At 42.7% G+C, this 24,193-nt stretch overlaps 1 protein-coding gene across 1 annotated transcript; it reads right to left on the reverse strand.

The window, feature by feature from the left end:
- Positions 1–325: 325 nt before the first annotated feature.
- Positions 326–8,175, reverse strand: adipoqb (adiponectin, C1Q and collagen domain containing, b). Its single transcript, XM_079819447.1, has 3 exons — positions 8,070–8,175; positions 7,468–7,757; positions 326–4,272 (listed from the first exon to the last, which is right to left on the reverse strand). The coding sequence occupies exons 2-3, from the start codon at positions 7,754–7,756 to the stop codon at positions 3,734–3,736; spliced, it is 828 nt and encodes a 275-aa protein (XP_079675573.1). The 5' UTR covers position 7,757; positions 8,070–8,175; the 3' UTR covers positions 326–3,733.
- Between the last annotated feature and the right edge of the window lie 16,018 nt (positions 8,176–24,193).

A 24,193-nucleotide genomic window follows, 5' to 3' on the forward strand; every position in this document is an offset into this window, starting at 1 on the left:
TTGTTCCTTCATTTAATCATTTTGACTGCTCGTGTGATTTTTTCAAAGTTGTAAATAAAACAAAGATTCTTTTAATTTGTACTTTTTACAAGCTAAAAAAACTCTCATTAAATCTCATGTTTAATTTATTTATTTATTTTTATTTACTAGCAATTGCTGAGTGAAAATTGTTTCTGCAACAGCTGTTTTGCGTAAATGTGTGTGCGTGTGTGTGTGTGTGTCTGGTTCAAGGTCGCAGACTGGTCCAGACATTAAGGAGTATTTCTAATCAACACTACTCATATTACACCAGTATATCGTATTCCACTCACACATCCCTCACATTAATATTTCAAAGTTAATTAATTTATTTGTATAGTCTATCAATATACTGTGCACTGCATATCACAAAATAACACAACATTTAAATTTTATGTTTACACAATCCCAACCAATGCAATCAAACTTTTCAAGAAAAAAATGCAAATAAACTTACATTTTTACTATTCACTAAATTGTATTAAAATAGTACAGTGGGTTTAAGGAATAACTCAAAGGTGAAAGTTTTGATCAGTAATGTTTTCTCAGAGGAATTTTGAAATAATGGTATGTACAAATTGATTCTCCTTTTATGTCCCACAGAAGAAATAAAGACACTTTTAGAACAGTATATGAGAGAGTAAATGATGACATAAAATTAATGTGTAGTAAATTGGTAAATTGTCTCTTTAAGCATAGTTAAATTCATCTTGTGAATTAGAGCCAGGTCTTAGAAAATGATCTTGTTGCTCCCCAGTGTTCTCATCAATTAGACTGAAAATAGACTCATAAAAATAGACCATGCCATGCAACAACTGCTGGGGCTGGACTGTGGCCAATGGAAGACTCTTAACAATCCATTCACTGCATGCAGACCAAAACAGATTTGACTGCAACACTGGATGTGCATTACAGTTTTTCGCAATTGCTAGAAAGCTAAACCCCATTATCTGAATCAAATTCTCAATGGCCTAAACCAATTTGCGAAATAAATCCTTCTGCAAAACCCTAAACAAGTTCAGGCAGTTAGACATCATTTGCAAATCTCATGCACTCTTTTTTGCAAAACTCTAAACACATTCTCACTCACTAAAACCATTTTGCACTGTGATGTTAAACACAACTACAACACAGCTTTACACACAACGACTACAAATTGTTCACACTTGTTCCTAATGATGTGATCAAAGCAACTTTACAAAATATAAGCCAGTTCAGCGTGCACAGGTGGAACAGGTGCACTGAATGTTTATACCTACAATGGATGGAAACAATCTGAGAGGAGGAGGAGGACATGTAAAAGTTGGTGGACAAGGAGGAAGGAGGAAGAGCAAGGTGTGGATCCAGCACAGAGGGTTTTTCCCTTCTCTTGGCAAGAGACATCATTGCCTGTTATGTGGACAAAGTCCTCTGGCTAAACCCAGAACACATGATGCTGAGGCAGAATGAATCTCTCATTGATCTTGATTTTGCAGTTTTGCCTTCTTCTTCTATGTAACATGCTTTTCATTTGACCTTTTTGGCTTTTGCATTTGGATTATTGCATTTTTACAGTATGCAAGGGCTGAATATACAGACGTTCAATGCTATACAATATTCAATGCAATATAAAATTAGCAGTACATACAGTGTACAATGTTTTCTCCTTACTATATACTTTACTATTTACTGTATATAATATATATTTTTTATAACTACATGCTCTGGATGCTGTGTTTTTTTAATGTAGTGTCTAATGAATGATCTGTAGAGGTTATATATTGACTGGCTGTGTGTCTGAAAGCATTGTTTGATTTTGAGTACAGGTGAAATGGTTTTGAGGCCATTTGCTATTTGAGGCACAGCCATTTGTAGCAGTGTCAGAAAACACTGTGGACATTTTTGAGTGCACTCAATTCCATAATGTTCCTCAATAACAAGTGTACAATTGATTTGCACTCAATGTGTAGCTGCTAGAGAATACCCATGCACTGTGAGAATTGCCTCTCTGAATTCACTCACTTGTTTTCAATCACTCAATCACTTAGTGGACTAATGTAGGAAATAGTAATGGGGATATAGGGGGGGCGATTTAGGATATTTCCATTGCCATTGACCACAATCAAAAATGATGACATATCTGACTGCTGAGTGGCACGCTTGATAAAACAGAATCAAGTATTCCAGAGACAACATAGAAGATTCCAGAAGATATGATAAAAGTTAAATTTCATTTGAATTATGAGTTTATTATGAGTCTAGTGTGTATAAAACTAGCGATGTAGACTTTTGTCTATTAATGACATACTAAATGAATATATAAATAAACTAAGAGCATCTTAATATAATGGAAGTATCAATATAAGGTCTCACTTTAGGGTTAGTAGAATAAGGGGTTAGGGTTAATAGAGTAAGTTGACATGTACTTGCAAAGTTACTTATACTAAGTAGAATGTACACTATATTGCCAAAAGTATTGGGACACCCCTCCAAATCATTGAATTCAGGTGTTCCAATCACTCCCGTGGCCAAAGGTGTATAAAATCAAGCACCTAGGCATGCAGACTGCTGCTACAAACATTTGTGAAAGAATGGGTCACTCTCAGAAGCTCAGTGAATTCACCACCAATTGCCACCTGTCAATAAGTCCTTTTGTGAAATTTCCTCGCTACAAAATATTCCACGGTCAACTGTTAGTGATATTATAACAAAGTGGAAGCAATTGGGAACAACAGTAACTCAGTGACCAAAGTGGTAGGTCACGTAAAATCACAGAGCGTGGTCAGCTCATACAATCATGCTTCTCTGTCTGGCAATCCGATGGACGAGTCTGGGTTTGGCGGTTGCCAGGAGAATGGTACTTGTCTGACTGCATTGTGCCAAGTGTAAAGTGTGGTGGAATGGTGTGGGGCTGTTTTTCAGGGGTTGGGCTTGGCTCCTTAGTTCCAGTAAAAGGAATTCTTAATGCTTCAGTATACCAAGACATCTTGGAATTAAATTTTAATGCCCCCAACATTGTGGGATCAGTTTGGGGAGGACCCCTTCCTGTTCCAACATGACTGCTTACCAGTGCACAAAGCAAGGTCCATAAAGACATGGATGAGCGAGTTTGCTGTGGAGGAACTTGACTGACAGCCTTCCCAGAAGAGTTGAAGCAGTTATAGCTACAAAGGGTGGGTCAGCTCCATATTAAACCCTACAGATTAAGAATGGGATGACATTAAAGTTTGTGTGCATGTAAAGGTAGGCGTCCCAAAACTTTTGGCAATATAGTGTATGTTTGGGGGACCATCAAAATAATGTGTTATGATAATAATGTGCAGATATTAAGCAGAAAGTCTACCAATACTCAACTAATACTATAGCTAGTTGACAACGTTGTAGATGACAACGTTGCTAGTTGACAACGTTGTAGGTGCAACATTCCTTATGGGAACCTTATTATTTATAACAAAATGTTTAAAGTGGACCATCAAAATAAAGTGTTACCCAATATAATAATTTAAATCACTGTCCACTGTCCACTGTCCAGCGGAGTGGTTAATGCTAAATTAAAATCAAGAAAGTTTATGAAACCTTTCAAAACATTTCCACTTTTTTACTTTGATTTTATTAGGGTTACACTGTATAAGCTCCATAACTCATCAACTATTTTTCGGCAACTTGTCAACAATTTCGAGTCATTTGGCACTCAGTTATTGTATAATAGGTTTGACATCCCTGATAAAGGATATTGTCAACGTCTCTGTGCAGGAGCAGGAATAGCAGGATACAGGAGGAAACCGGAAAAGGTGGAGTCGTTGGTGTTATCTGCATACACTCCCCCAAACCCCTCATCTCCATAGACCTGCAGCCATACCTCATCTCCTGCCTCTAAACGCAAAATAACAGAACCTGATGCCTGATCCACATTGCTTTCCTGGTACTGGTCATAGGTAAACATGATAGCCTTGTCATTCATGTAGAGACTGACTTTAGCATCTTTCATGTAGACGGTCAGATGATAAGTGAAGAAGTACACCCCTGGCAGAACGCAGCTGAACTTTCCGGAAACGTCATCATAGTGGTGCTGGTCGTTGTAGAAGAATTTATTGAAGCGGATTGGCACGTTGGTGGCGGGAACAAGTTCTCTGAGACCTACGCTAAAGGATGAATGGTAAGACAAGGCACTGTCCCCACGGGCCCCTTTCAGACCTGGGTTCCCAGGAAAGCCTCTTGGTCCAGCAGAACCGACATCCCCCTTCTGTCCAGGATCTCCTTTCTCACCTGCTTCACCTACAAAAAACAGAAGCATTATATACTGTAGCAGATGTGCATCTGGATGAACTGGATTGTTTTAAGATCAGAAGAGTCATATATGTACTGTGGGCCAAAACTGTATTTGGACTCTTGATAAGAGTTTAATTTTGGATTTTTATGTTTGGATTTTGGATTATCACCAAGATAATTTAAACTGCATGGCTAACCTGCTCCGGAGCAGGTTTTTCTCTACGTAAGATCACAAACTAAAACTAGACCAATCAATTGTAAGCAAAGTGACATGTATGTGATGCAATAAAGTCCCCCGTATCCCTTGCTTCAAATTAAAGCAGTTTACTGTGAAAGCATTTTAGACACGTAATCTCCCATCTTAAACAATTATAGTTCGAATATTCAACTTTTTCATTTAAATGATAAACTATAAATTGAGTTATAAGTTCAGTGAAAGCATTTTAGACACAAACACTTGTCTGCAGTTTGACAATATTTAACTTTTCTAATAGCACTTAGATGCTATTTAACGTTTACACTAAGTGTAAATAGTAGTTTGATGCTAATAGTGGCAGATATTGTTTGCAAGAGTGTACATTATTAAACAGTTGGCAATAATTGTTACAATGGTGTGGTGCAGCAGAGTAGAGAAGATCCGGGACTTCCACAAAGACATGGTGGATCAGGAGCCGTGGGCGGCCATGGCGGATCAGAAGCCGTGGGCGGCCATGGTGGGTCAGGAGTCTCAAGTGGCCATTGCGGATCAAGAGTCTCGGGCGGCCTTGGCGGATCAGGAGCCCCACCCACATGTGCCCCACCCAAGGGTGCATGGCCCCCCAAAAAAAATGTATTTGGGGAGGTTCAGGGGAGGTAGGAAGGGCTTGTGACATGGGACGAGTTTGTGGGCTGGAGCAGGCTCGTGGGCTGGAGCGGGCTTGTGGGCTGGAGTGGATTCCAGGAGACTTGGAGCGGGCACTTGGAAGGCTGGAGCAGAATCCAGGAGACTTGGAGCGGGCACTTGGAAACTAGGAGATGGCTCACAGAGAACTGGAACTGCGGGTTTGCCCCAAAAGTCTATTAGCCAGCGCTCCTGTGGCTCTGGCGAGGTCGTGGCCATCTCGGCTGGAAGGGCTTAGCGGTGGCCCTCCTCCTCGGCCGTTTGGGCTTTGGGGCTGGCAGGACCACACGGGAAGGCCCACTGGAGGGATAGGTGGAGGAAACTGGCTGTGGGTGAACTGACCAGGCCGTCTGTTTTTCTGAGGGGACTGGACGAGGAAGACACTTCCTTTCTTGAACCTCCTCAATGACAGACTCTGAACAATTTAGAACTAGAATCAGATTAATGGATTCGACTAGGGAAAAGGAACAGGCAGGTTCAATATATCGGATAGTATCCTCGTCCAGACCCATCAGAAAAAAACGTGTTTAAAGGAGCGTCTGGCCAGTTCACCAAACTAGAGAGCTCAGTGAATTCCTCCACATACCTCTCCAGCTGGCGACCGCCCTGCCGAAGCCCGCACAGGCGATCCACCACCGTCGTGTCTCTCTCTGGGGACATGGGAGAGAGCGGGAAGAGGCAGCAATCCATCTTGTAGTGGAAGTCCAGGCAGTTAGGTCCGTTGTTCTGTTACAATGGTGTGGTGCAGCAGAGAAGAGAAGATCCGGGACTTCCACAAAGACGGGTTTTATTTGTCAACGGGTAACAGAGCACGCACGCACACATGCACTATTCCCTTTTTAATATTTTCCTCACTTTCATTTAAAATGGAAGTGAGGAAAGATGGTGTGAGATGGTGGTCCAGTGGGTTAAACCATGGAACTGATACGCAGAAGGTTGCTGATTCGATCCCAGCGGTCACCACCAGTGTGTCCTTGAGAAAGGCACTTTACTCCATTTTGTTCCAGGGGGATTGTCCCTGTAATAAGAGCACTGTAAGTCGCTTTGGATAAAAGCGTCTGCCAAATGCATAAATGTAAATGTAAAACAAACACTTTTCTGATCTGATATGCAATGGAAAAAGGGAGAAAAATGAGTTTGGACAAATTTGAAATCCTTACTCTTCATGTCACTGCTTCTGTTAATAGACTCTGTTTCTTTTGTAATTTGATCTGGTCCAATCAGACATTGGTGGGCACAGTTAGTATAAATAGCCTTTGCCAACAAGGTGGGCTATTTGCATTTAGTGTACAGTAAATAGACACTCCGTATAAAGCAAATAAAGCTTAAATTTATCAATTTACATGTTTTCTCTCAAGATCTTTGTGAACGAAAAAATGATGAATTAAATAAATTCAGTTGATTTACTTGATTTAATGTAGTCTGATATTTTCTTTCACCTGCTTTTGCAGACTTTCATGGCATCAGCAGTGTTTTTCCTGACTTGTAAATTCAGACTTAAAAGCCTATTATAAACAGATTTCCTCAAATAAGTTAGACTATATACGCCAGCACGTTACAGTATTGCTGTTCTTTACCGCGTCCGCGGCAACCACTTGCATGTCAGGGTTTGAAAGCGCGTCTCATGTATGAAAATTATCTGTACACATGACAGGCGGCAATAATATCGCAAGAAAAGCCTGACGTGTACTGACAACTGCATTATTTAACCGTATTTTCTTCAATACAATGTTAAAGCAAGTGTCAAGTCAGTTTCATTCATAATGTTTCCACTTCATGTAACATGACAGTTCATACTGGAGTGAAGCCGTTCTCATCATGTGATTGGGGGAAACATTTCTGAGGGCGTGGTGAGCTCGTGCCAGGGCCGCGGATAGTGAGCCGTTGGAGGTACCATCCTACGTCACGATGTACCACAACGTCCAATAGGAAAATTCAACTGCAGTAGCCACCGTTCAACCTTAAGAGGGCAGCACTTTGGCGGTTTTACACCATATTTTATAGAATTAAAACACTTTACTCAAATGTCAAAACATTTACTCGAATCAATGAACAGCATTAATAAAGCCCCAGTATTACAGATCATTAACTAAAAAAAGTTGGTTTAGGGTTTAGTTACCCTGTAAAGCGAGTGTGGTGAAATCGCTGAACCTGAACTAAACCAAGTTGAATTTGTTTGGTTTTTGGTTTAAATCAACTCTTAAAAACTCAGAGCTTTGTGTAACAAGCCATTGCTGAGATCGTCAGCGATGGAATGTTGTTTCAGGTGAAGTTCGAAAGTTTGCATAGTTCTAAACTGTGTATATAGAGTTTACTCTAACCTTTATCTCCTTTCTCGCCCCTAGGTCCATCACGTCCATCTCTGCCGTCTCTCCCAGGTTTTCCACTGTGTCCAGGTGTGCCAGGAACACCTCCCATCCACATGGCACATGGTTGTCTACCATCAGGTTGACTGACGTCTGCCCCCGGACCCTCAGGCGCTTCCACTTCCTCTTCTCCCTCCTCGGCCCCTTCATCCACTTCTATTTGCTCTAAATTCTCTAAGTCTTGACCTTGACCGATTCGTCCAATGAAAATTATTCCCAATACGATCCTCCACAGTAGCGTCATACTGATGAAATATTTAAGAATTTAATAACCATGTTATCCTGCTACATAAAATATGCTGTGTTGTACGTCTTATATAACACTTGAGATGTCACTTTTTCCCAGATTCACAAATTGTGAATTGTTTGACTTTTTGTTATGAAGATCGTAGAACATAATATTATAACATAATCCCTAATCTAAACTGCTTGATGCAATAGGCTGTGTAAATGCCAAAACATTTTAGTGCCATGTCAAACCAAACATGTTTGACTTGTTCTTGGCTGATACAGAGGCTCTATTTTAAAGCGATGTTATGAAAAACTGTCTTTCTTACCTGGTCTGTATGTGTGAGTGTCCCAAAAGCACATAACAGTAAGAACAACCACTCAGCGACGCAACTGCCTTTGTTGAAAATGTACTGTCATCACTGAGGGCTTTTCTGAACTATATTTATCCTAGTCTAAATGTATTTATGGCTCGTTGAACAGCAGGCCACTTAATCCAGTCTGATTCTAGTTTGACATACCCTGTTGAAGAAGGGTGTCTTTTCTGCTATATTATTTAAATTCTATATGAGTTAGCAAAACAGAACTATCAAGTGTCATGTCAAGTTTTCCTTTATCCTTTACTGAAATTTCATGACACCACACTGAACTTGCATTCAACAATTCTTAAAACCATTCTCTTTTCATTCACAGTTTCAAAATAGAGAGAATAATGTTAATGAAATAATAAGTAATACATTGTTGTTTTTATTTGCAGATGCGTTAAATGCAAAGTTGTGTATTTAATGACTTTATTAAATTGTATTATCTCTGTAAATTTGTTTCTGTAATTGCCTATAACTTATAACTGTCTGCATTACAAAAGATCTCGGTTCCATCATATTAGATGAAAACTAATAGCTTAATTTAGTTCCCTCAGAACAGAATATTCTGTCATATTAAGAAAGATTAGCCTGTACAAAACTAATAATAATTTATTAGAGAATATGTCATATTCTCATATTCTAATCTTTATATACTTTTATTCAAGTTACACTTAAAAACCAACCAGAGGGGGGCAGTACTTGTTCATCTGGTGTACTTACATTCACCATCTCTAGTACATTCTCAACCATTATCTTCTCTATACCCTCAAAAACATTATAGGAAACCAGTGATTTACATTTAATTGTACAGATGTAAAACAGAAGTTCTTGTTAGTGCACCAGATGCTCTAAAACTTGCAGACCTGTAATTGTAATGAAGTTATTAATAGAGCATAATTAACATGAACATAAGTTTCTACTTCCTTCTCATCTGCATTTATAACTGCATTTTAACTTCCTTTTTTATTATTAAAGTTATATGTCTAAATATAATTTAATGGAAGCAATAAAATGCATGCACTGCTCGGGAACACTTCCCATAACACCTGATGTACTTGGTACATCATAAGAAGAATGACATCTACGCAAATATAGCTTACGTCTACGCTTACCCTCTGTACAGATGAAAACGTTATCAAAATGATTCCCATTCATATGGATCCACCAAAACGACTAAACACGCTGTATTATGCATGTCTGACAAGTAATTTGGCTGTCATTTTGTAAAGAAAAACTCTGCGCTTGAGCACACGTATTCAAATGTGCTTGCCTATAGACTAAACACATAATGCTTACATGCATGCCTTCACCGTTCTCACAGATTTGTGTTTTTGAAGTTTACTATTTCGAAACCTATTTCAAAGTTTGTGTTCTCAAGCCAACAAACACTGTTGCCATGCAAATGAACGGCCAGAATGTATTAAAAGTTTTCTATTTTAGTTGAAAATGGTGTCGTGTAAGTGGCCCCAAAGTAAATAACAAATTATTTTTTACAACGGAAATTAATCAATTAAAAATGTACTTTAGCTGGACAGTACGTTTTTTCTAGAGCTGCTGTACAGCCAAAACAATCTCTCTTCCATTCATTTCCTATTATCATTGAAAAGCTGCTTTGAAACAATCAATATTGTAAAAAGCGTTATATGAAGGCAGGGCTTAAAAACGGAAAAAAATATCAATCGGTTCACTCCGAGCAAAATCGATATTATAGCGTTTCCGTTTTTGCGTTCCTCAATAAACATTACTGTTCCGAAAACGGTTTGATATGAAAAAATACCGGTTAATAACGTTATTTTAATTTAGCCTATAATTTAAACAAATATGTATAAATAGACTTATTTTCACTCAATAATAATATAACGAATTGTAATTAAACTTGAATATTTATTTCATAACATGCATTAATTACAAAGCATAAACAGCGGACCTGTTTTGATGGAGCGTTAGACAATCTAAAGTGGCCCTCTTATGCCTAATTATTTTCAGAAGAGTGATAACATTCTTTGTACATAACTTTTTTTCAACTCGACTTGTTTTAAAAATTGCATGAATAAAGAATAAATAAACTGGATAACCATTGCTCTTTTAATGCACCGTAAACTGCTAATTTCAAAGCAAACACTGCGCAACACGTCCTTGCATCACATAATCAAATTCAGTCAGCTAATAAAGCTTGATCATTTAATGCAATATAACATACCATTTAATACGAAGTATCAACCGTCTATATAGAAAACATTGACCTGTCCTGTATTGGCAATCTGAAAGACTATAGGAAAAATGTTTGATAGATGCTAGTAGCCTGCTTGGACAGGCTTAACCCTTTAAGACCTAAGGGTATTTTTACAATTAATTTTCCGCCTGGTGTTATTTACTAAAAAAGCTTGTAAAACATCAACCCTGTTGTGCACAGACAATTGACACACCTCTTTTTTTTAAAAGACAAGTTGCACTGTCAGTATATTTGTGTTGCATTGATGTCACCTGAATGTAAAATAAGTTATGGGACCATAAAGACAAATTAAAAAAAAAAAAACGGAAATTGAATCACTCAAATATTTATTGAAAACACACACAAATAAATAAAAGCTAAGCATATTTCCTCTGGAAAACAGTTTGTTCAAGTCTTTGGAGTCCTGGAACTCAGGAATAAACATGATAACTTATACAGAACCAAAACTATTTACATTTTTCCAAAAAAAGTCCAGGCGCTTTTGGCCTCTTTGGATTTTGGATATTTACTGGTGCCAAGCCTCAAAACAGTTCCTATCAGGAACTTCTCCTCAAATTTTCTCCTCAAACTTTTTCCTCAAACTTTCTCCACAAAACTACTAAAAACTGCAGCGCGTCTCTCTCTCTCTATCCTCAACACTAGCCGTGCGTCTCTCTCTCTTCACAATAACAAAGCTGTGGTTCATGCGTAATGACGCACACCAACGTGGATGACGGATCAGCCTGTCATTGGTCAAACCCTCATCCAAAATGGCAGCTAGCATCGCGCTAGCGGCAAAAATGACGGAAAATTTATAAATTATGGACATCAAGTGGATATATCTTGGATGTAAGCGTTTTGATTTATTGCTGAACAACTCCAAAAAGATGCACATGTTCCAGGCTGGATAGAAAACCTTCTGTAAAGGCTACAAAGACACCAAAGACACCCCCGTGATGGCTAGCTCGTTAGCTTTCTGCTGCAAAAAACGGTAAGAAAATCGATAAAAGTTTCATGAAATAATATAGATATTTATCGGAGGTGCCGTGTGACGTCGTGGGCGATGCCGTCGGGCTCTGAGGGTTAAACAAAATCCATAAACTAGCCTAAATCAGTCTATTTGAGCTTAAAGTCCGTACTGCTTATTTAAACGTTCGAAAAGAATGTCCTCCAATACCTGCACATTCATTGTAGACCTCAGCGGGGAAAGAATGTACTTGAGGCATGAAAATGCGCGCTCTATACTGACTTGCGTACCGGTAGATTCATAGATGATGGTGCGCGGGCATTTCACTCACGCTTGATCCGTCAACGTCACATGATGTACTACTCTATTCATGATTGGTCACTGCCAAATTAAAATATTAAAGAGAACGAAAAAATAACGTTATTAACCGGTTAATTGTCATTTCAAATTAACGTTTCTGTTCAGAACGATTCAAATTTATTTTGATTTCGTTTCCGTTTATGTTCCTCTTAAAATTTCGTTCGTTTCCGGTTTTCGTTTTCGTTCCTTGAACCGGTTCAGAGCCCTGTATGAAGGTGACTTGACTTTTGTCTTTACTGAATTGAATGCTTTAATAGCTTTTTTCTTTCAATAAAAACAAACAAACAAACAAACAAACAAACAAACAACAAACACTACACAGTCAATCAGATTATTTATCCCAAGACATTATAAGAAATTACTAGGATTTGTGAAAACTCTCAGATCCAGGAATGGTAAGAGTGAATGTTACAGATGAAGTCCATTAGTATACTAAATATTTCATTAAATATGATTATTTTATTTAATAAATACTTAATTCTTTACTAAAGTAAATTAAGAATAAGTAAGAATAATTAGATTAGATTAGATTAGATTCAACTTTATTGTCATTACACAAGTACAAGTACAAGGCAACGTACAATACAATTACAATACAATGTAATTAGAAGAACAATATCAGCACAAGATATATCAGTTTAATGTATTGCAATGGTAACCAGTGTTGAACCAAAAAATCTAAGAAGATGGAAGAATTGTAATATTTGCAGTGAGATAAAGGATTACTGCAGGTGCTCAAGGTAAAGCTTAGCTGATGCAATTCACAATGTCATGCTGAGCATATTTTCTCCAAATTGTCCTCACAATATGATTGCATATTCACGTTTCAACCAAAACATTTTTTATTTTTATCCTGCTTTAATAATACACACAAAATTTACTAAAAATTGAGGAAAATCAGGTACTCCTTTTCTCTTTAGAAGAATAAGACTTGCCTGGGGGAAGCTTCTGTCCACATCAAGCTATTTTGTGAGAATTTAATGGTACTCCTGATGGGCTTCTTCAAATTGAATCCATTTACTTATTTTCAGCTTACAGAAGATGTTGACGCATTAGAAGTTTCTTGTTTCAAGAACAAACGTTTTTTTCTTTTTTTTTTTTACATCCGCAGTGCACCAGCCATGTTGACAACTTTACAATGAAGCCATGGTTCCCTTTCAGTCGGTCACGTTCGACGTACGTCGGAACTGACCGACGAATTGGGATCTGATCTCAGAGACCAATCTACTTCAAGTGTATTAAAAACGAGCCAATGGAGATTGGGATGCGATCCACGCATTCCACGCACCGCCCCGCAGCGCGGGTATAAATAAGGAAGTGGAATGCTTGATCATTGCTTTCTACTTCGGAGCCGAACAGTGAATGCTTCCTGTTTCTACGAAGAGTGTTTCTAAGACGAGTCTCGTGAGAGGATCTGCTGCTTCCAGTGCGGGTGTGACGGCGCGTCAGCGAGTGCCGCTTCAGACGGAGATCAGCTGTTGGTTCGCTGGGCGTTTCCCATTCTGAGTGCACACACAGGCTTGCACCTTTGTACTGTGTGGTGCCGCGGTCATCTCCCTGAGTGCTTCAGCACATAAAAGAGCAGTTTCCTTTCTAAAAGAGCAACACGGTTTGACCCTGCGTCTTTTTCAAGATGTCATTCAAACCGTGTGTTTCTGGATGCGGTCGATATCTGTCCCCAGCTGACGGTCACGTTCGTTGTCTCACGTGTTTGGGCGTTCAGCACGCTGAGGCTGCGTTCATGAATGACTCATGTTCCCATTGCGGGAACATGACCATCGCAGTTTTACGGTCCAGACTCTATTACCTCGAAAGGGGCGGAGCACCATTGCGCATCCCCCGATCTAGTGGTCCTCCAGCTGCAAAGCAGAGGGCTGCTACTTTGGCTGATGGCCTTGGTGGGGACCTGAGGGTTACTGTGAGGGCTTCCCCGACGGGTCAAATGGCTCCTCGGGCCCCTCCCCCCTCCGCTGCGCCGGTGGAGCTTCCAGAAGAGCGGGCTGGCCTCCCCCGGGAGGTCCCAGGCATTTCTTTTGGGGCTCCGGCTGAGGACATGCTGTCGATTGCTAATGGGCTCTGAGGATGAAGATTCGGCTGCGCTGCCCCCTTCGGGTGTGACAGCGTTGCCCGAGTCCGACCCAGAGCTTACGGCTATGCTTTCCCGGGCCGCCGCGAGTGTCAGGCTCGAGTGGAACCCTCCACCGTGTCCCGAACCCTCGCGGTTGGACGATTGGTTTCTCGGGACGGCCCGGGCTGGTTCTCAGCGCCCCGCCCCGGTTCCTTTCTTCCCGGAAGTGCATCAGGAGATCACAAAATCGTGGGTAGCGCCTTACAACGCTCGCTCACGGTCGACTGACTCCTCCGTCCTCACTACCCTCGATGGTGGTGCGGCTAAGGGCTACGTGGGAATCCCCCCAGTCGAGCGGTCTGTGGCGATGCAGCTGTGTCCCAAGACCGCTGCGGACTGGCGGGGTGCCCCGCGTCTCCCCTCCCGGGCGTGTAAGTTCTCGTCCGGTCTCACGGGCAGGGCTTACACCGCCTGCGGGGAAGCCGCATCATCTCTGCATGCCATGGCGCTCCTGCAGGTCCACCAGGCCAAAGCGCTAAAGGAATTGCACGAGGGTAGTTCCGACCAGGGTGTTATGCAGGAACTGCGTGCGGCGACTGACCTCGCTCTCCGGGCGACAAAAGTCACTGTACGCTCCCTGGGTCGGGCGATGTCCACACTAGTGGTCCAGGAACGCCACCTGTGGCTGAACCTGGCAGACATGTGTGATTCCGACAAGGTCCGGTTTCTCAACGCCCCTGTCTGTCAGGCCGGCCTCTTCGGCGACGCCATCGAGAGCTTCGCCAAGCAGTTCTCGGTGGCCCAGAAGCAGACGGAGGCCATCAAAAACATCCTGCCCCGACGACCCGCTGCTGCCTCCACCCAGTCGTCGTCGGCAGCACCTCCGACTGCTCGTCGCCGAGGGCATCCCCCTGTGTCCACCTCCGCCCCTGCGAAACCCAAGCAGCAGCCTCCACCGGGAAAGCAGGGTGCCGGACGTAAGGGAGGCGCCCAACCCGCTCAGGGCCCCGCTAAACCTGCCGGCAAGCACAAGGGGAAGCGGCCCTGAGACGGGCAGCCCAGGGAAGACGGGAGCTGCTCTGAGGGAGATGATGTCCGCATCCTTCTCCCACCCCCCGGAGGAGGACCGGGGGGCTCTGACTGGTGTAACATCTCTGCCGCTGGCTCTCCGGAGTCCAGCGGTACCCACATTTTCAATAAAAGAGCAGTTTCAATTTTCCCTGGGCCCCAAGAGGGCCAGGTTGGCAGTGCGCGACGCCCCCGGGCCTTGCCACTCCTTTCCTCCCCTCTCCCCCTCGCCAGGGGGCAGCAGTGTGGGCACCGAGAACGCCACCGGGCCTTCTCATCCACACTCTGCCCCACCCTGGAATATTCAGACAACACTCCGGGCCGCCTCCGGGCCTCCCGAGTCGGGTCTGTCTATTCCACTTCGCTGCCCCACCCCGGGTACGTCTGTGGTGCCGTTGGTCCCGCTTGTACGGTCTCTGGGGGCTTGGCTTCAGCTCCCCAGGCCGTCTCGCTGGCTCATCCGTACCATCAGACTCGGCTACGCGATTCAGTTCGCTCGCCGGCCTCCCAAGTACAGGGGCATCCTCTTCACCTCCGTGCGGAGCAGCGATGCCCAGGTCTTGCGGTCAGAGATCGATGTCCTACTGGCGAAGGACGCGGTCGAGCCGGTTCCTCCAGCCGATATGAAGGCGGGGTTCTACAGCCCCTACTTCATTGTACCCAAGAAAGGGGGTGGGTTATGGCCAATCTTGGACCTGCGTATCCTGAATCGGGCCCTGCACAAGCTCCCGTTCCGGATGCTAACGCAGAAACGCATTTTCGAATGCATCCGTCCCCAAGATTGGTTCGCAGCGATAAACCTGAAGGACCTCAGCCTGTTGGGCCTTCGGGTCAACCGAGAGAAGAGCAAACTCTGTCCCTCGCAGAGGATCTCTTATCTCGGTATGGAGCTGGATTCGGTCAACCAGACTGCGCACCTCACGGAAGAGCGGGTCCGGTCGGTGTTGAACTGCTTGAATTCATTCAAGAACAGGACAGCGGTCCCACTGACATTTTTTCAGAGGCTCCTGGGGCATATGGCATCTGCAGCCGCGGTAACGCCGCTCGGATTGCTTCATATGAGACCGCTTCAACACTGGCTCCATGGCCGAGTCCCGAGGCGGGCGTGGCAGAGCGGCCAGTACCGGGTCCCAGTGACTCCTTACTACCGCCAAACAAAGGCCGGGGTGCCCTTAGAACAAGTGTCCAGGCATGCTGTGCTCTTCACGGATGCCTCCTCCACGGGCTGGGGGGCCAAATACAACGGGCATGCAGTTTCAGGTCTGTGGACGGGACCTCAATTGCATTGGCATATCAATTGCCTCGAGTTGTTAGCGGTACACTTGGCACTGCGCCGCCTCAAGGGGCCGCTACGTGGCAAGCATGTACTGGTCCGTACGGACAGCACTGCGGCCGTTGCGTACATCAACCGTCAGGGTGGTCTACGCTCCCGTTGCATGTTCCAACTCGCCCGCCACCTCCTCCTTTGGAGTCAGAAGCATCTGAGGTCGCTTCGTGCCATTCACATCCCAGGTGTGCTGAACCAGACAGCCGACGAGCTCTCTCGCCAGTCGACACCTCCGGGGGAGTGGTGACTCCATCCCCAGGCGGTCCAGCTTTTATGGGACCTCTTCGGAGCCGCACAGGTAGACCTGTTTGCCTCTCCGGACTCGACCCATTGCCAGTGGTACTATTCCCTGACCGGGGGCACCCTCGGCACGGATGCACTGGCGCACAGCTGGCCCCGGGACCTGCGCAAATATGCGTTTCCCCCAGTGAGCCTTCTTGCACAGACCCTGTGCAAGGTCAGGGAGGACGAGGAGCAGGTCTTGTTAGTTGCGCCCTACTGGCCCAACCGGACCTGGTTCCCAGAACTAACTCTCCTCGCGACAGCCCCTCCTTGGCCGATCCCCCTGAGGAGGGACCTTCTTTCTCAGGGACGGGGCACTCTATGGCACCCACGTCCAGACCTCTGGAAACTCCATGTCTGGTCCCTGGACGGGACGCGGAGGTTCTAGGTGGTCTACCACAGGCAGTGGTGGACACCATCTCTTCTGCTAGAGCCCCCTCTACGAGGCGCCTCTACGCTTTGAAGTGGAACCTGTTCGTTGAATGGTGTTCTTCCCACCGGGAAGACCCCCGAAGGTGTTCGGTTAGTGTCGTGCTTTCTTTCCTGCAAGATGGGCTGGAGCGAAGGCTGTCTCCCTCTACCCTCAAAGTGTACGTCGCAGCAATAGCGGCGTATCACGACGCAGTTGAAGGTAAGTCCGTAGGAAAGCACGACTTAATCGTCAGGTTCCTCAGAGGTGCGAGGAGGCTAAATCCTCCTCGTCCAAACTCGTTACACTGCATGAAAAGTGGGATTTTCGACCCCGTAAACGCCTGTATACTCCTGGAAATCTCCCTAATTTTCGGCAGTTTTCGACAATTTAGAGGCAGCGAACGTCGCGTTCGTCTGTGCCACAAATTGTCGTAAACGAACCATGACGTAGGTGGAGAGCCCCCCGCTGAGAGACCGCGCGGAGGTACGACGACTCTAATTAGCATATGAATAGCAGCGAAACCAGAGAGTCAACGGCCAGACTTGAATTTACTCACTCACTATTGGCTGAAGCCACTACATTTAAAAAAGAAAAATCCCTCGTGATTGGTTGGCAGATCACTGCAAACCAATCATTATTGGTCCCCCTGGCTCATTATAAATGTAAACCCCAATAATAATAATAAATATATAATTTATGTTGTAATAATTTGTTTCATATTAATGTTATTGTGCTATGAAGTATTCATACCATCAAGGAATATATGGGAAAATTATACGGACCGTGCCGTTTATTCAAACAAGGGGCTTCATTTATAAGCATACAGCTGTTCATTCAAAGAAAGGGCTTAATTTATAAAACACAGCGGTTTACTCAAAGAAAGAGCTTTATTGTTAAACACACAACTATGTACAGTGCAGCAGTAATGTCTCGTAATGTAATGTAAAGTTCGGCGTGCTCCAGGCTGCGAGAGGGCGGTGGCCGCACAATCCATCCAGACACCCCGCCAACAAAGCCGTCTTCCTCGTCAAACATGAGTTCAATGGTCGCGGACTTCCAAACGTCCACCTCATCCAGCACACTCTCGCTTCCAGCAACTGTAATACAATCCATAAAGACAATAAGCAACCTGAAAAATACTCACATTGACAAAAAACGGATCTAATATAATAAATCTTACCCTTTTTCTTCTTGATCGACTCCGAGCTAAACTTCGCAGTTTCCGCCTGCTATGTAAGTTCAGGTTGTTTGTATCTGAAGCTCCGGCGTGTCGATTCATAATACGTCTTACAGGCAGCTGGAAAACAATTACATGAGACTGGTATTAATAAAAACAGTCACGGTAAAATTAAACAAGGAATGAGAAACACATTAGAAGTTACTTACACACAATTTCGTCATGATCAGCGGTTAAATCTAGACTCGCGGAAATCGCTCCAAGCAGATAAGAGCTCACGGCTTCGTTATGAGGCGAGGATAGTCTGTGTAAACAAAATGTGCAGTTTTAAGCTCGGATCTATTAACGCGTCCATTTCCTTATACAGCTGAATAAAAGCATATTCTTTAAATCGTAACGTTACATTACCCATGCTGTGGTTCATAGCGCCTGCAGTTTGCCTCAGAGTTATGAAGACGAAGACAGCCTCCTGAAAATGAGTCCAAAAAGTTTGTTGCGTCCATGCAGAGATTGAGTTGAAGACGGTGTCCTGTCATTGTTGATCACGAAAAAGGAAAGCAGCAAAAGACATTAAAAAAAAGTTTAAAGCTCGTCTTCTACGCGTCATGGCCATATGACCTCGACCTCGCACCTCATTGGACTAGGGCTCTAATATGGAACGCGCCCGGGGCCAAATCTCTTTATACGAAACGCGTGACTTATGATCGTTTCAACCTTCAACACGCCCTGTTTTCCGCTTCAAAGCAGCAATTTTTTACGTGTTTCTTTTGTATGTGTAGACACGCACATTCTGGTCGTGTAACAGGCATACACACACAGTCGACGCACAGTTTTAACATGTTAAGAAGACACATTTGAACGTGTTTCTTAACGCGCACATTCTGTACATGTCGAAGTGTAATATTTTTTTTTTTTAAAGCAGACTTACCTTTAGATGTAGCCTAGGCTACATACATATTAATATAAGATATTAATTAATTGCTTAACTGACTACTGTGCTAGAGTAAAGTAGCCTAATGTTACAATGTATATTAAGTAAATGCTTAATATTATACAATTATTATAATTTATCTATATGGGTTATTGTTTGTTTTTTAAAGTTAGGCTATATATAATTTCTAAAAGTATAGGCTAATATACACAGCACATATTTATAACTGAAAACACACACAACTTTATTCACTTTCACATAATAATGTTTTTGTAATTTGGTGTTTAGTTTGTTGTATAGTTTGTTTATACTGTTCTGTCTCTGTTTTGTTTCCAGGAACATCTGATGAGTGCTATAATAAAATGACTTCATTATATTTAAAATATGTTTTGATATTCATTTTATTTATATTATTAATATTTTATTTACCCATAAACGTGTCTTTAGGAAGCCATAAGTTATAGAGACAAGAATAACTTTTGCCATTTAAATGCCACATTAATTTACTGAGGACCCATACAGCCAATGATCATGTGTGAAAACACATACATAAATTGATCACTTAGAAATCAAAACTAAGGTTTGAGAAAGAAAGAATATGCATACAACAAAATATATTGTTTCATAGCAGCTTCAGTAACAAGTTCAAAACAAATTCTGCTGTAAACCGGCTCTAACAAGCCAATATAGTGTCAATATTCAGCTCAAGTGACTTCAGTGTTGATTCAGTTCAGCTGATTTCAGTTCAACTGTAAATTCCTCAGTTGTGCATTGTGTGTAGTTAGATATATGCAAAAACAACATTTTTGGAAATAGTTAAAATATTTTTGCACAAAGTGTTGCTTTTGCAAGAGATGTCTGATGTTTTGTGTGTAGAGTTACAAGAAATGGAGCCATATTTTCAGAAATTGTGTGTAAGCAATTAGATAAAACTGTAAATGAATCCAGTTTATTTTAGTTCAGGACTCATAGTCCAGGTGTTAGTAATCTGTGCTTAATCTTTGTTCCAGGCAACAATTTTTTAACTCACGATTAAATAGATTAAGGCCTACTCTTGGCATAATTTAAACCCTGTCCAGGAAACCACCTCTTGAAAATCTGCATTGATAATTCATAAAATATGGTGTGAGCTCAATTTAGATGACAATTACAGAAAAACACAATCTGACTTAACTATAAACAAACAAACTTGTACTTTTCACATTTATGATTAATAGCCATTTAAAAAATCATTCACAGTGCAGGGTGGAAAAATTAATGTTGGTATGTAAACTGTATGCTTTACTTGATTTATTTGTGTGCTTTGGTTCATTGTCTTGTTGCATCACATAACCTCTCTAAAGGTTGAAGACATGAACTGCTGTCCTGTATTTTTTTATTTTTTTTACATAACATTGGTTATTGCTAATGACATACAGAGTAATTAATCTACACTGTGAGCCCGGACAAGTTGAATCTACTTAAAAAATTGGAGCAAACTGGTTGCCCTAAAAATTTAGTAATGTGAACTAAAACGAGTACATTTAACTTAAATTTAAGTTAACATTTTAACTTAAACTTTAAACTTGTTTTAGTCAAAAAAATTCAGAACCTAGATAAAACTCCCCCTGCTGCTACTCTGATTTGCATTTGTGTAGCTCACAGCATGTTCATTTACATGATAAATCCTCCCCTAGAATTAAGGGGAGGGGGGGTCATGGGGGGACAACTGCCAAGCAAGGCCCATGTCAATTTCCGACAATTTACGGCAGTTTTCGGTGTTGCCTGCAAATTGCTGTGCACAGTCGTAAACCTGAAGTTTCACGGCAATCTACAGTGCCACATACTGACGAAAATCCCACTTTTCATGCAGTGTTACCCTCTTGGGACTTAGCTCTAGTGCTCAGAGCACTTCAGAGCCCTCCCTTTGAGCCTTTGCAGTCTGTGGAGCTTAAAATCCTGTCAATGAAGACAGTGCTTCTGACGGCACTGGCCTCCATCAAGAGGGTAGGGGACCTGCATGCACTTTCGGTCAACGAATCGTGCCTAGAATTCGGGCCGGCCAACCCTTACGAAACAAAAATATATTGCAGTATATTGGAAAATATCATGTAATACATAAGGCGATATATTCCCATATATGGGATTTAATATTTATATTTTCCAATATATTGCAATATATTGAAAGCGGCAATCATTTGTATATTTTGCAATATACTGCAATATATTACATATATTGTATATATGTACCATCAATATATTAACAATATATTATAATATATTTCAAGTAATATATTGGTAAATATATTTTCCTTTCGTAAGGGAACTCTCACGTTGTCCTGAGACCCCGGCCTGGATACGTGCCCAAGGTTCCTATCACTCCCTTCCGGGACCAGGTAGTGAACCTGCAAGCGCTGCCCTCGGAGGAGGCAGACCCAGCCCAGGCTTTGTTATGTCCCGTCCGCGCTCTCCGCGCTTACGTCGACCGGACTCAAAGCTTTCGGACCTCAGAGCAACTCTTTGTCTGTTACGGAGGCCAGCAGAAGGGAAAGGCTGTCTCCAAGCAGAGGTTAGCCCACTGGATAGTGGATGCTATCGTCTTGGCTTACCAGTCCCAAGACGTGCCTTGCCTGTTCGGGTTGCGAGCACACTCAACAAGGAGTGTTGCTTCTTCCTGGCCGCTGGCTCAAGCTGCCTCGCTGACAGATATATGTAGAGCTGCGGGCTGGGCGACACCTAACACGTTCGCTAGATTCTATAGCCTCAGTGTAGAGCCGGTATCTTCCCGCATCCTCGCCCCCAGTGGCCAGTAGCGCTAAGTGCCCGTTCTAAGTGTCGGCTTGCAACGCCACTCCCGCCCTCTGGGCCGGATACGTGCGTCTATTTTCTCCAGTTGTGTTCCCCGGAAACGGCTAACCCTGTCGAGCTCCTCCGTCACCCCTGCGGTGCCAGACGTTGTGGCCGTCTGACGCCAGGCCTGCACCCGTATGCTTGTGAAACGTGTGTGTAGGCTGGGTTCCATCTGTAGCGGTCCCCTCACGGCTACCCCATATGTGTATTCTTCCACGGCACCAGCTACCCTACACGGCTAGCCCCGTGTCTTTCCCTTGACAGAGCCCGCTCTGTCGTCTCTGGGCGTGTTCTTTCCCCCCTGGGACCAGGCTGGAACCACCCCAGAGACTGCCATATGTTGCACTACCCTGCCAGGTTAGTCCTTATGTGTATTCTGCCACCTAGCCTTCTACTGAAGGACGTGGCTCCGCAGCGTACCATCTTCCGAGACCGGCACGCTTTCCCAGCGTTATCCAATAGCACTGAGTGGGTCTTGCAGAAACAGCAGTGACTGACCTCCCTGCTTGGAGCCCTGACTTCCGTACAGAGGTGGTAAGTAACGAAGTAAAAATACTTCGTTACTTTACTTAAGTATTTTTTTCTGGGATCTGTACTTTACTTGAGTATATATTTTTTGCATTTACTTTGACTTTTACTCCACTACAATATTAAAGAAAAAGTTAACTTTTTACTCCGATACATTTCCCTATGCCCGCTCCAAGTATTTATTACACTTGCTTCCCAAACCAATGAAAAACGTGGTTTTCGTTTGAATAAAAAGAACGCGGAGGCGCCGCGACTCCCGCGAGCTCTTTGCCAGCATACGCTCACAATCGAGTCAGTTAACCATTGCGAAGATGGCCGCAGAAACCACAGGTGAAGGGGCAGCTCTCGCTGCCAGCAATGATCCAGAGATTCCCGACAGAGATCATCCATGGCCATATCTCAAGGATTTGTTTGAATTCATTGAAGTCAAGGGAGATTCATATCGGCTGAAATGTCTTCTTTGCCTGCCACGGGTGAATGCAATATCAGCTTTCAAGAATTCACCCTCAAATCTGAAGAAACATATTGAGGTGAGCTGAGGTTAATGTTGTTACTATTGTTAGCCAAGTGATTTCATATTGAAATGTCAAACGTGGCTTGTAAACAGCTAGTTAACGTTAGTCAAGTTAGCTAACGCATACTGATAGCTAACGGTGTCTGTAACACACTAATATGCATTAATTCATGCTTAACTAATGCTCAGATCATGAGTTAATGTATGACTAAATCATTTATTAATGATCACTGCATAAGCAACTAATGAACATTCTATATGATTAATAGATTAAGTGATATATGAATTGATATTAATTAAATGTGTCATGTATTAATTCTCTAATAACATGTTATATTAACTAATAGTGTAAATTAATATTGTGGTAATTAATATGAATTTACACTATTAGTTAATAGAATGTTATTAGAGAATTAATACAATATGACACATTTAACTATTAACAATGTAATGATTATTTAATCTATTAATCATATAGAATGTTCCTTAGTTGCTTATCTTGTTTGATGCAGCTAATTAGGGAACATCTATTGCTTGTTCAACCCCTATACTGCGTTAAGGTGCTTCATTATCATTTGTTCAATTAAAGCATTGCATATCACTCCCAAAACAACTGTTCTCTTTGATTATTGATATTTACAGTCAATTTGAATATTTACTTTTTACTTTCGGTACTTGAGTACATTTTAAATCGGATACTTTTGTACTTTTACTCAAGTGATTTTTGAATGGAGGACTTTCTACTTTTACTGGAGTCATTTTTTATTTAGGTATATATACTTTTACTTGAGTATAACTTTTGAGTACTTTTACCACCCCTGCTTCCGTACCATCTAAGACGGTCCAGTGCGCTCAAGCAGGACGCTGGAAGGGCCAGCGCCCTGGCGTTTTGGTAGGGATCCCAATTCGTCAGTCAGTTCCGACGTACGTCGAACGTGACCAACTGAAAGGGAACGTCTCGGTTACGTATGTAACCCTCGTTCCCTGAAGGAGGGAACAGAGACGTACGTCCCGTCGCCAGGTGCTGTGCTTCCGCTAGGGGGCCGAGTCACTAGTTCGGCTCCTCAGCAGAAAAAAAACAATGATCAAGCATTCCACTTCCTTATTTATACCCGCGCTGCGGGGCGGTGCGTGGAATGCGTGGATCGCATGCCAATCTCCATTGGCTCGTTGTTAATACACTCGAAGTAGATTGGTCTCTGAGATCAGATCCCAATTCGTCTGTCAGTTCCGACGTACGTCTCCGTTCCCTCCTTCAGGGAACGAGGGTTACATACGTAACCGAGACGTTCTACATTGTAGCCATTGCAAATGTCCTGATTCACATTCCTGGCTCTCATTACAGAAGATATGCAATGACAAGTAGAAGCACTTTATTTTTTATCACACAATTTCCAACCCCATCACTGAAGT

The sequence above is a fragment of the Gobio gobio genome (genome assembly GCF_949357685.1).
Source record: "Gobio gobio genome assembly, chromosome: 6".
In the NCBI taxonomy this organism is placed as follows: domain Eukaryota; kingdom Metazoa; phylum Chordata; class Actinopteri; order Cypriniformes; family Gobionidae; genus Gobio; species Gobio gobio.

What these genes read in the sequence shown, in the direction of transcription:
- adipoqb (XM_079819447.1), bottom strand. Translation starts at nt 7,756, where the DNA reads ATGACGCTACTGTGGAGGATCGTATTGGGAATAATTTTCATTGGACGA. An exon ending in GGGCGAGAAAGGAGATAAAG is followed by an intron (nt 4,273 to 7,467) that starts GTTAGAGTAAAC and finishes TGTTTTTTGTAG; the next exon opens with GTGAAGCAGGTGAGAAAGGA.